The sequence below is a fragment of the Idiotropiscis lumnitzeri genome, chromosome 18 (assembly GCF_059441095.1).
Source record: "Idiotropiscis lumnitzeri isolate Australia: NSW breed Sydney's pygmy pipehorse chromosome 18, RoL_Ilum_1.0, whole genome shotgun sequence".
Lineage (NCBI taxonomy): Eukaryota > Metazoa > Chordata > Actinopteri > Syngnathiformes > Syngnathidae > Idiotropiscis > Idiotropiscis lumnitzeri.
The window spans coordinates 3138818-3152039 of record NC_142408.1 but is presented as its reverse complement, the minus strand read 5'-3'; the positions used below and the strand labels follow the sequence as shown (position 1 = coordinate 3152039).

Here is a 13222-nt window from a genome sequence, read left to right as displayed (position 1 = left end):
TCTGTGTCTGTCTCTCTGTCTGCTTCCACTCAGGATTCCCCTAATCACTTCAATTCTGTAGAATAATTGGGTCTGCGTTTTTGCATCACACAGTATATTCGTGTTGCATCACTTTGAACTTGTGATTGTTTTCATTTGCCAGGGGAAGGCGACAGCTGGAAAGACGAGCTACTGGAACTGGCTCGCTCCAAACAGGACCGCGCCGTGTCGGAGCTGCGACAGGTATCCAAACCGACTTCTCCATCTGACATTCTCTCACCCTTGCCACAAGGAAATGAGGACCAATGATATTTGTGTGCAACATCTTTCCCGTTGAACCACATTCCTACAGCGCGTTGCCGCCTGCAAATCACTTTCATAGCCCAAATTAATTTTGTTCTTTTCAATTTGCCGCAGTAACACAAAATGAGTATGTCACCACCGTGATAATTTCAATCCCTCATTTCCATGCAAATATTGCTTGTCTGACCAAAACTCGCTCGTTACTGGGAAGAATTCACTTTCGCTTCCTATAAGAATCACTCATCAGAAACTAACACTTCTCTTTGAATAGACACTTCCTGTCACAAATCACTCACTTTCTATTGGAATCACCTCTCTGAAAAATTCACTTAGTGTCATAATCACTCACCCAGCTCATTCAACTTTATCATTAACCTGCGAGCCAACCTCATTCATCTCAGGTGTGCCCCAAGGCTCTGTCCTGGGGCCCCTTACAAGCCAAGAAATCACATTCCCATCCAAAACACCTTCTGCAGTTACAACATCCACTTTCATTGCCAAATGGATGACACCTAGCTCTGAATGAACTTCAGCTCTTGCCTGTAAACCTGGAGCGCGCCGGAGAGGCAGTGAGGAAGAGCCAGCATGGCAGGTGGCTGCAGATGTCCATATTTTACACTTCCTGTATATGTGTCAACTCTTTGTTTTTATGTCGTAGTCAAGACGTCTCCTCTCTGTCCCTGCGAGAGAAGACTTTACCACTATCAGACTCAGCCTCTCTTCCCCAGTAAGAGTTGACTCAGGCGCCGTTGCCTCACTCTTAACACACGTACGTTGTCATGAGAGATGCTATGCTAACGTTAACAGTTCCTATGCTAAATAAGAAAATGTTCAGGTGGACATTAATGGAACATGCCCTGGAGTTGAGTACCATTTAAAATAAGAGTTGATCAAATACAAACGTGCTATGGATTGCCATGCTAACATATAGCAAGCTAGCGATCTGAGTATTTTAAATGAGTTGATGAAATGCTATGCTTACAGCTGGTATTCTAACATCGAGTAACTTGTTTTCCCCCTAGAGCGGGGACGTGATGTCCCGACTCGCTGCTACGACAGCTACTAGATGACACCAGACAATCGGGGGTCTCTTCAAGTCCCCCGGAGACCTCCTTCTACTGTCACAACTGCCAGATGGACCACCACCACCACAGGAACACCACCCCTGCCCAGGTGAAGCCCTTCCAGGTGTTCAAATACCACTCAGTGTGGTTTGGGTGTGTTCACACTTGGCTTGGTTTGCTTTCAGAGTGCTGTAGCTCCACCCAAAGACAACTGTTGTTCATCCCAGCAGGGGAAAGGCCGGCTGGGCAAGACTTCCTAACAGTTGGAGGCTAAAAATTGGATGTATGGCATTCGCCTCCGCATACATTGTGCAGCAAGTTCATCATCATGAACAAGAGGGAAATTGATTTATGACCATTTTTGTGCGGCACTGATTTTCTCACAGTATATTTTGTGTATCCGTGTGTGTGTGTGTGTGTGGAAAAGAGTGGGCATGACTGATTTGTGTGTAAGTGCATCCATGCTTGAGTGAGTGCATGAGTTTGCGCTAATGGGAGTGTGTGTGAGAGTGAGTGAAGGATGGCGGTGTGAGGGTGAGTCGTCTTGTGAGTGAGTGCGTGTGGCTGTGTGTCGGCGAGTGATTGTGCGACTGTGTGAATGTCTAAATGAGTTTGTGCGAGTCGTGAAACCAGTCCTGCAAGGTTCACACTGATTTCCTTGTATCGCCATACCAGTTTCACTGCCTTCACTTCGTTCCCCAGCTGTCTTGTCAGTGGCACACACGTTTTTATGATTTTTATCTATTTATTTTTCTGTGTTTTTTTTCACATTCGAGAGACGCTCTTTTGCTGGGCTTTTATTTTCCGTTTAAAGGGATTTTAAGTGAAGAGTCCTGGATTCTACACAAGATTCGATTGGATTAAAAAGCCATTTAATGGAATAATTTATTTGTTTTTTTTTGTCATTATTGGTTGTTCTTGTTTACAGTCAGGATAAGTGGATTAGATTTTGCTTTACAGGAGGGTCGAGATGAGCAAAACCAAAAACAAAAGCGAGAACAAGACGGAAAAGGCTCTGGCGGCGGAGAAGGAGCAGTTTGGAAAACAACAGGTAAATAATCCGCATTTACAAATGAGCCAAGTATCTTCAACATTTTTGTGCTGAATGTTATTCGCTAGTGTACCTAATAAAGTGACACTTGTCTGTAACAAAGTTGTTTTCCGTGTATTTCAGCTGCAATACATAAGCAAGTGTCTGACCTCGGCTGAAGCGCCACCCAAATCCAAATATGTGCGCAGTATCCTTTTTGATCACGTTCAAAACCTGGATCCAGTTCTGGTACCAGAACATAAATCCGCATCGTGAGTCTGTTGTTATCATCACACGGAACCAGTACAAATTCTTGGACCAGACACAGTCTAGGACCAGATCCGGTTTCAAAAATCCTAGTTTTTAGTACCAGAACTAATATCAAACGTTTTAGAACCAGTTCTAGCACCGGAACCAGTGCCAGCACGAGAGTCTTGATTCTTCCGGCAAACTTTTAATTTCTCCCTGACACCAATTGAAGACATCCTTCTGGGCAGCCACAAGGAGGGCGGAGCGGCCACCATGTGGACGTACATCCTCAACCTGCCACTGTCCAGCAACGGCATCATCAGCTGGAAGTTCTGCTACCTGCTGCACAAAATGCTGAGGGACGGACATCGCAATGTAAGGATTTAACCGCCAGAGCCTCTCAAATTTTGGGAGTTGATGCTAGCAGAGCTAAACCGAGGCGGTGTAATTGGTTTAGTATGTTTTATTGGCATGCCATATGAACGAATATTTTTTTTTTTTTAAATATACAACCAAGCTTTTAATCAATGATGTCATGACTTTTGCCAGGCTGTAAGAGACTCTCACAAATACTGTCGCAATGTGAAAGACATGGGCGTCTTGTGGGTGAGTGGCCGTCGGTTGATGATTACGACGTTCTGCATCGTATCGTATCAGCGTGTTTTTTCTCTCGCAGGGCAACCTGCACGATCGCTACGGACACATCGTTGCCTTGTCGGCCAAATTCCTCTGCCTCAAAATGGAGTTTCACGTCCAGGTAAACTGGAATTTACTAACGAATGGGATACTTTATGGTTGTCAAAAGAGTGGAGAATAATGTTTTCTGATCGATGTTGAACTATCATGTGACAGGAAAGACAAATATTTTCAATTGTTACGCTGGTCAACACATTTTTAATGAAATTTTTAAATCTGAGATGCAATCATTTCAATACATTTGGTTTCATTTAATTTAATTTAATTTTATGAATTCATTCTATTAGTTGTAATTATTTACATTTAATTCATTAAATTATGATTTCAGCCTTCTAAAATGAGTTAGTTTTTAATGTAACAATTTGATTTAATTTATATAACAAATTTGGCTAAAATGTAGTCAGTCAGTTTCACTAAATTGTATTTATAGTCTTAATTATATTACGTTGACATCAGATTGGTTCCCTCAATAAAACTCAATTTGTTCATTTTTTGAAAGCACAAAGTCATTCCCGGCAACCTGGAGGCCTCCGACGAGACTTTGGAGCGAGAAGCCGGCAGCGACATGAACAGAGTGTAAGCGCTGTCACAAATTAGAGTTTTTATTTTTGTTCTTCCTGTTGCTGACTTGAGTTACGGTGAGTTTTGGATTCACTGCAGGCTGGATATGACTCAGGAGCTGTTGGAATACTTGGACGCTGGACTCAAGATGGCCGAGACTGGTTTGTTTCTGTGCATTACATACAGTGAACCCCGCTCAACTCTAAATTCAGACTTGCCTGTATACTGTATAAACTCCCCAAAAATTGAATTGCCTGGATTTTAAAATATGCTTGGTCTGGTCTTGTCAGTTCTCCGTCAGCTGGAGACCAACGGTGCCAAACCCAACACGCCGGCGGGACAATGCCGCCTCATACCTCTGATCCCCCTCATCCCCGACTGCAGCTTCCTGTACCACTTCTGCGTCCGCCTCCTCTTTAAACTCCACAGCCGTGAGTGACAAGGGCTGAATTATTTTTAACTGAGCCAAAATGGCCACTTGTAAGCAAAATAACAGATTTGCTGTCTGTTTTCTGGCATTTTTGTTGGTCTTTTCATGACAGACAATGTAAAACTACTTTCAATTGAAAAAAAAACAACTTTTCATTGCCTGCACGGCCACTTAGCCACCAGCCTAATTTTGTGTGCCTCGTAGGCATCGCGGCGGATGTTCTTCTCGGCCACAGAGAGAGATTCCGGGAGCTATTCAACAGGTACAATCAATGCTGGTCCGCAAACATCCTACAATATACGTTAGATGCTTTTAAAGTTGCTATATGATGTCTCTTTTTTTTTGCCAGCCTCAAGCAATTTTTCAACAAAGCCAGAGAGATAGAGTTCTTCAAATCCATCATCCAGATCCCAGAACTCCCAGATGTGCGTAACTTTGCTTTTCCTGGAGCAGTCTTTACCCTACTGTCAGTGTGACGTTTTTTTTGGGATAAAAAAAAATGTTTTTTTTGGGATGAAAAAAAAATGTTTTTTTTTTCCATGTTGATTTTCATACTTATTTTTTCTCTTCCCTATTACCCTCCAATAAGGCACCTCCAAACTTTCTCCGCGCGGGCGCCTTGGCCGAGTACAAGAGGCCAGTGGTGGTGATTGAAAATGAGGACCGCTTTGATGACGTTGAGACTGAGCCGCAACTGGACTCACGCGATCCGCAGCAGGTCTGTCCTCAGCAGAAAACTAAATACTCGAAGTATAATACTTGGAAAAAGCAAAATAAAGTATTTGTGCTACCACCATGCTATATACACTGTCAATGTTTGTCTCTTGGAAGTATTACCTGCTGAGTCAGATGGGCTTGCCTGATGCGGACCAAAGGGAGCACCACAATGAGAATGCGAGCCTGAAGAGAGAACTGGACGTCCTAAAACCAGAACTTGAACTCATCAAATCAGAGGTATGCTCCTAAATCGGAACCTTGAGGTAAACCACGATACAACGTGATATGCAAATAAAAATAATTAGAATAAATATAAAAAATAATTCTTCATGAAATTAAATGTGCTAAAATTAATGCTATATTTTATAACGACACACCAACGACATATAACTAATATGGTCTTTGAATTTGGCTTTGCAAAGTGCGCAAATTATTTTGAAGCCGTAAAGCAACTTTTTTTTTTTTTTTTTTTTAATAAAACGATGTAAAAGTCTGTCTTTACGGTAATGACTCTCCTTTAAGTTTGTGTATTTTTATTTATTTATTTTTTTGTGTGTGTGTGCTTATGGGCAGGCGCAGCGTTGTGTGACGGAGCTCCGAGCTCAAGTCAACCACCTTGAGGCTGAAGTTCAGGAGCAGTGCACTCACAGGCAGATGGCGCAGGTGGAAAATGAGCACCTGCGCATGGAGGTAGAGGCACTACGCTGTGCCAATGTGGCCAACGTGGGCGCTCAGATTGGATTCAAGGAGGCTGATGGTAAGCGAGGCGCAACAAACGCACATTTTTTTTTAAGCCCCGTTCCATCCAGGCTAACTTTCCTTACCGCACAGGTCGCGCCCAGGCGGCCGAGCTTCGATTCACTCAACTCAAAGAGAAACACGCCGAACTGGTCACCAGTCACGCGGACCTCATGAAGAAGGTACAGTAACCGTTAAAAATCAATTTGTATCACCGGTTGCTATGCGACTTCATTTTATTATTCGGTCTGGGATCTGTAGAACGCGGACACTACCAAGCAGCTGGCCCACACAAAACAAGACCAGGAGGGCATGTGGAGGACCAAACAGAAACTGGAGAGCGATCTGGAGAACCTGCATCGGGAGAAGACCAACTTGGTGAGATTTCACAGGCTAACACCACCACTTACGCCAACCGCTAACGTTTGCGTGATGGCTCACTCCGTCAGATACAGCTGCAGCAGAATGAGGCGGACCGCCTGAATAAAGAACTCCTGGAGCAAAGAGCCGAGTTGGCGCTCCTTCGCGGTACCCTGGAGAGCAAGGAGATGGTAAGATGTTAGCGTAGCATAATCGAGCGTAGCATTTTGATTAACAACAGCTAGTTTACCCATCATAAATGTTTGTCGCTTAATTTGTAATAGACATTTCATGGAACCAAATGACAATACGTGGCTAGCATTGGTGGCTTACCTTGTTGGTGCTGCGGCGAGTGGGCCAAGTTTGGAGCAGAACGTTAGCATATTGTTTATACTTGGAAAGGTGTTTCTGTTGACTTTTTTTCTGTCTATCTAGAGTACAAATTTTAGTGTGTTGCTTTTTGGTTTTGGAAACCTAACCAAATATGAATAAATTCCATCATTGTTAGCTTCGCCACCACTACGGATAGTAACTATGCCTTGTCTAAGTAGCATAAAATTGGCCAATGACAGGAGATGCTCGGTAGCCTTATCCAGACTCATTTCTCTGTGTTGACTTTGGAAATTGAGCAAAAAAAAAAAAAACCCCAAAAAATCCTAGTCTTGTTTGGTTAGCCGCCTCCACAGATTGTGACTGGGCTTCATGTCGCCAGGTTGATTAGCGTTATGGAGTGTCTCCTGTCCTCCAGGAAGGCTCCCAGGCCAGCAGCAGTCTGGCCGCTCTGCAGGCGGAGCGTGACGCCCTGCTGCGCTCGGCCCAGCAGCGCGACGTCGACTTGTCGTCACTGAGGCAGCAGCAGAGCACCGCCGACCTGGAGAGGGACCGCCTGAGCCGTGAGCTGGAGGCGCTCAGGGCGCAGCTTCAGCAGCAGGTAGCCGTTCAAGTTGATGAGTCGCCTTTGCGACTCCACACTGACGTGTAATAACTTGAAGACGATTAATCGCGAAAAGATCTTTATTTGTTCAGCTCTTAAAAGGGTCAAGATAGGTGATGAGAAAACTACTATCGTAAGAGGGGTGGGGGGAGAAGGTGGGCAAAGTCAAGCGACATTTGACATCAACGCCGCTGTCTGCTCCACAGCTGAACATCAACGCCCAGCAGAAAGTGGAGATTGACAGGCTGCGTCGCGAGTTGGACGCCGCCCGAGCCGAGCTGGCGCGCGTCAACAGCAGCTTGCAGAGCAAAGAGCTGGTACGTACGCTGTCGCTTTCTTCTACTCAGACTCGGTGCATCGACACGGAACCGCTTTGACAAAACTCGTCTGGTCATCCCAGAGCGGCTCGCAGCTGAGCAGCACGTTGGCGGGCCTGCAGGCGGAAAGGGAGACGCTGCTGCGCTCGGTGCGGGATCAGGAGGCCGAGCTGAGCTCGCTCCGGCAGCAGGCGCAGATACAGCAGAGCTCTCTGGAGCAGGAACGCCAGCGCAGCAACATGGAACTGGGAACTCTGCACGCCCAGCTACAGCAGCAGGTGCCAAATACCGTTGGACTTGGCTCATTGGTCGTTTATTCATCATTTTGATTATTTTGCTACATTGATGACAGATAACGATAACCACTTGACTCGACTCGATTTCTTTATTTTTTTCCACAGTTAACTTGAGATTTGAACGTTAAAACTTGAGACTTACTTGACACATGCCCCTTCGCACTTCCTTGGTGCCTTCAGATGAGTGACTTTGCGCGTGTGTGAGCAGGCCAATCGCGAAGGTGAGCTGGCTCACAAGCTGCAAGAGGAGCAGTTCTGCCTTCTGCAGTGCGCCGTGGTGGAGGCGGAAGGCATCATCCTGGATGCCATGGCCAAACTGGACGACCCTATCCATGTGCGCTGCATCTGCTCGCCCGGTACGTGCATGTATACGGAAAGAAACAGCGAAGAATTGGGAGCTTGCAGAGTCATGAATGTTTAAATTACTGGCAACTAAAGTGCTTGCCTCCCTGCTGTGACTTAGACAGCTGAGACAGAAAAAAGCAGAGCGAGCTTCAAAAGTGGGTGTGGCAATTCGTCGTAAATCTCGTCCCAAACAAGTTCTTAAATCACTGTTATGATCTTTTATGAAATATTGTATATGCTAAAGATATATATTCTAAAAGCTATTACTTTTGAAATCTTTTAATCAGAATTTTAAAAAAAAAACTAAAATTCTCAAGTAACAAATATATATTGAAATGTTCATTTTTTTAAGTCTTTATTTTTTGAAAAATATAAGGGAAAAATATCTTAGTTAAAAGGAGAACACGTTCAGCAAGAGTTTGTTCAAATTAAAAAAAAAAAGAAAAAAGAAGTCAGAATAAATAAATTAATGAATCCATCATGCTGTTTTACTGGTGCTTCTGTTTTGCAGATTATTTGGTGAATCGGGCTGAGACCACCTTGGTGTCGGTGGACAAAATGCAGCAGAGCCATGTGATCTATCTGTCAAACAGGAATGGTTAGTTTGGCAACGTGCGTGCGTGTGTGTGCATGTTGTAGCGGGGTTGCTTGGGTTTTGTGTTTTTTTTTTTTTTAGTGGTTTGTTGATTTTTTTTTTTTTTTTTTATTAAATTTTTTGGGGCTTGTTGGTTGATATCTTTGTTATTGTGGTTGTATTGTTAGTTAGTTTTTTTTTTTTTTTTTTGCTGCTAACAACGTCTTTTTTCCCCAGACGCCAGCGGCCTGCTTCGGGCGGTCACTCAGTTCTCCCACCTAGCCGCCGACACCATCGTGAACGGCGGCGCCACGTCACACTCAGCCCCCACCGACCAGGCCGACCGTAAGATGATATGATATGCCTTGGCTTCGTTGTGTCAAAAAAAAAAAATGTTCACGTGTGTGTTGCAGGTTTGACTGACAGCTGCCGGGACTGTGCCAATAACTGCCTTCACTTCTTGAAGGACTTAAAACTGCAGGCCAGCTTACAGAGAGCCGATTCCACCGCCATACGATACGCCATACAGCGCATCCTCGCCCTGGGGCAGGTGGGCGATTCAAACCATTCCTGCCCTCAAAGTATTCGGCTCATTCAGGGCTTCCGGGCAACTGTTGTCTTCCACTTTTTCCATGAAAAAAAAAATCCCATGGAAATGCCTGTTGACAATTTCCCAACAGATAAATGTCAAGTCTTGTTGCTCTCGTTAGGAGCTGCGCCCCAAAGGGCAGGACGTCCTCAAGGAGGAGCTGGGAAACATGGTGGACAAGGAGATGCTCGCCACCTCCACCGCCATTGAGGAAGCTGTGCTGCGTATGGACGTAAGTCTTCAGTCATTCTTCTTGAGACCTTTTATGGGTCCTCTCGTGATAGACAGGCCTACCAAATTTCATTTGAACTAGTTCTGGGGGCTGAATTCTGGAGGGTGCTCCAGAGCCAAAATGGCCGCTTCGAGTCACGTCTTTGTGACCTTGTGATGATTGTTTTTTATGTGTTTGTAGGAGATTTTGTCCCAGGCCAGGAAGGACACAACTGGCCTAAAGCTGGAGGTCAACCAAAGGTGAGCTCACCACACCGATCATTACTATTTTATGTTTGTTTTTCTTTTTGTAATTCACCTCAACTGTAACCTTTTGTGTCCCGTCGCAGCATCTTGGGCTCCTGCTCTGACCTCATGAAGGTAGTCATCGCTTCGGCTCTTATTTCTTTTTAAAAATGGCAATACGTGGAGTAAATGTGTTGTGCTGTGACTGCAGGCTGTTCACATGCTGGTGACGGCCGCCACAGATCTTCAGAAGGACATCGTGGAAGGAGGGAGGGTGAGTTTTATGCATGCTCCAAAATCTTTTTATATTTATATTGATTTGATTCATTGATTTTTTTTTTTCCTATTGAATTTTCATTTTTATTTTATTTTTGTATGCAATTACATTGCCGGTCAATTATTCACAGGTTTTCACTCTTTTCGTTCATGCCCTGTCGCTATCCCCTGCGAATAGAGAGGTCAACTGAACATGAAATAAATATTCCAGCTTTGTTGTTTTCCTGCAGGGAGCAGCTTCTGTCACGGAATTCTATGCCAAAAACTCCCGCTGGACGGAGGGTCTGATTTCGGCCTCCAAAGCGGTGGGCTGGGGAGCCACACAGCTGCTGTGAGTCTCTCAACTTCAATTTGGCTGCCAGGATGGCCGAGTGGTCTAAGGCGCCGCGTTCAGGACCCAGTCTCCCCAGGAGGCCTGGGTTCGAATCTCGTGGCTGCCAGGATGGCCGAGTGGTCTAAGGCGCCGCGTTCAGGACCCAGTCTCCCCAGGAGGCCTGGGTTCGAATCTCGAATTTCCCCATTGTGGGACTAATAAAGGCATTATTATTATAATTTCGGAATTCATGATTAATTATCCGTCTTTACCTCCAGAGAGTCTGCCGACCGCGTTGTGGGTGAGAACGGGACGTACGAGGAGCTTATCGCGTGCTCCCACGAGATTGCCGCCAGCACCGCGCAGCTGGTTGCCGCCTCCAAGGTGCCCGCTCGGCCTCCACTTTTTAAACTTGAGAGTGCTAACTTGCTAACCTGTTGCTCATACATCAATCCTTGTTAAGGTGAAGGCAGAGCGCGGCAACAGGAAGCTGTCCACGTTGCAGCAGGCCTCGCGGCACGTCAACGACATGGCGGCCGTGGTGGTCACCTCGACGAAGCACGGACAGCAGCAGATCTCGGAGCAGGGTGAGAAGTCGCGTTACACGAATATAGACATAGGATGTGATTGTTGCTGGTTGGATGGATCTGTCATGTCCTCGCAGGAGTGATGGACTTCTCCGGAATGTCGCTGATCAAGTTGAAAAAAGAGGAAATGGAGGCTCAGGTGAGTTATTCACGACAGTAAAACCCTCTCCAGCTTCGAGTGTGGGATCGTGTTCCCGGTATTTGGCACGTTTTTTTTTTGGTACAGTTATATAACTTCATGGTTATGGTTGTGGCTGAAATGAACCCTGCCGGTTTGGTTCCCAGGTGCGGGTGCTGCAGCTGGAAAATCAGCTGGATCAGGAACGTATCCGCCTGGGTGAGCTGAGGAAGCGCCACTACGACATGCAGGACGGCGGCAACATGCTGGACGGCGACGAGAGCTTCCCACCGCCGCCACCGCCCACTTTACTGGATGGCACCTCCTTCCCGCCACCACCGCCACCCGAGCCTCTCGCTGTTCCTGCCTTTGCTTCCACAAACCCCTTTGCACCTGCCGCATCGCATTCTTTCTCGCCCTCTCAGCCCTACGCGCCATCTCAGCCCTACGCGGCGTCTCAGGCTTATACGCCATCGCAACCCTACATGCCATCTCAGCCTTACACGTCTTCGCAAGCTTACACCCCAATCCCCAGCCAGAATTACCCAAATACTCAGTCCTACTCCAGCTCGCAAACTTCTTCTGTGACATCTAGCCCCTCTCACCGCCCGTCTCAGTCCCAGAGCTCCGACTCTAAGAGCACGGAATCTGGAAAACTCAACTTGAGGAAACCAAGCATCTTCTCCAAATCCGGAAACCTGTTTAAGAACGCGGTAAGAGACAAACATTTTGGTCCAGCATGTGTGCTTTTAAAACGAGAGGATATTTGCATGTTTTAATTTCCATTGCAGTTCAGACGAGGGGAAACGGGAAGCGGGACCGGGGAGTCTTGAGGATGGACCGAAGGGGGGACTCACAGACCGTGGCGATGTAACATTTTAATCTCTTTTATGTGCACCAACATGTTTTTATTCGAAATTGAGCAGAAGCATGCCCCCTCTTTCGCCATCTAGTGTTTGGGTGTTGAAACTGCACTTGGAGCTAACACGCTAACTTTGACCAATACAATTTTTTCACTATTGATATATATCGTATTCCCGCATTTTCTGTCCAACTCTTGTCTGTATTTCGATGGAATTCTGCAGCTTGATTAAATGTTTGATAAATCCAATCAGTTAAATACTTTTTTTTTTTTAATTTGCTGCTCCATGTAGTGTTTAATCTTTGTGTGATATCTGCCACGAGCGAAAACAACAATTAAATGTGACCAAAATGTCACTTTGATAAAAATGAACAGAGTCCACATTGAAAAGAAATCAAAATTGTTGTAACCATGAGAAAAATGTTACTGAATATAGTCGGTATGTTACAGTCATAATCTTCAATTACATTTTGCGAGGTAAAAGTCGTAATGTTACAGGACTATGTTAAATTCATAAAAGTATAATGAACATGTTTCACAAATTGTCGTTAGGTTATGGAAACTGTTGCAATGTTCTGCGAATGCAGTTGTCATTTTTATGAGAATGCAGTGATAATGTCACAAGAATAAATTTGTAATGCTACCATAATATTCTTATACAAGAATGAAGATATCTCATAGTATTACAGGGGAAAAAAGGTCTTAATATTGGAAGAATCACATCGTTAGCAAAATAAACTTTAAATGTTTTTTTTTTAGATGAAGGTCATAATGATACATAATTTTAGGAATATGCATTTATAATTATATAAAATTAAAGTTGTAATTTTCAAAGAACAAATAGTTATTTTACAATATTATATCAAGTATTATTAGAGTATTATTATTTTAGATGATCCCTTTATTCATGGAGGAAATATGAATCATTTCAATCCGCAGCCAAAAGCATTCTGCCAGCCACCTCATGTGATATTTTAGTCCGGTGAGATGACATTTTGGAATGTGGACAGCAGCAGGAAGTCGTCTAAATTAAGCAAGTCGGACCGAAATGAAAGCTGACATCCTACAAAATAAAATATGACCATGAATGCCACGTCATTCAAAATAATGAATCTAAATCAAAACGAATGGCCGCATTTCAAAATGTCATGTAACGCTGTCATTAAGGATATTGCATCCTTCATTTTTTATCTAATTTTTAAGGTTTCCGTTATGAGAGATGCCGCGTAATTTAATTTGAATGATCAGCATTCCCATTTGGTATTATTTTGTTCTTTTGAAGAACAAAGCATTCCTGTTACATTTTAATTTGAAGGGGATATCATTCATGTTAGTTTATTTTGACGAACGCGGCCTTCTTGTTAGTTTAATGTGAACGATGTTAACTTTCCGTTCGTTTTTTTCCCCCAAAAGACGACCCCATGAGGT

The 13222-nt window shown here is 44.5% G+C and overlaps 1 protein-coding gene across 2 annotated transcripts; it reads left to right on the top strand.

Moving 5' to 3' along the window:
- Window positions 1–1308: 1308 nt before the first annotated feature.
- Window positions 1309–12043, top strand: hip1ra (huntingtin interacting protein 1 related a). Of its 2 annotated transcripts, none has more exons than XM_088281969.1 (34): window positions 1309–1455; window positions 1532–2397; window positions 2521–2584; window positions 2858–3000; window positions 3175–3231; window positions 3302–3382; window positions 3821–3897; window positions 3982–4043; window positions 4173–4313; window positions 4517–4574; window positions 4662–4737; window positions 4902–5030; window positions 5144–5266; window positions 5603–5786; window positions 5861–5949; window positions 6029–6145; window positions 6223–6318; window positions 6876–7058; window positions 7268–7378; window positions 7462–7656; window positions 7883–8030; window positions 8531–8617; window positions 8831–8938; window positions 9007–9143; window positions 9304–9414; window positions 9595–9653; window positions 9743–9773; window positions 9850–9912; window positions 10145–10245; window positions 10506–10611; window positions 10691–10814; window positions 10892–10953; window positions 11100–11645; window positions 11724–12043. In XM_088281969.1, exons 2-34 carry the CDS (start codon window positions 2317–2319, stop codon window positions 11763–11765), a joined length of 3792 nt encoding a protein of 1263 aa, XP_088138095.1. In that variant the 5' UTR covers window positions 1309–1455; window positions 1532–2316; the 3' UTR covers window positions 11766–12043. The 2 variants fall into 2 exon arrangements, with proteins under 2 accessions (XP_088138095.1, XP_088138094.1); XM_088281968.1 differs by having other exon boundaries at window positions 1316–1455; window positions 6217–6318.
- Window positions 12044–13222: the final 1179 nt, after the last annotated feature.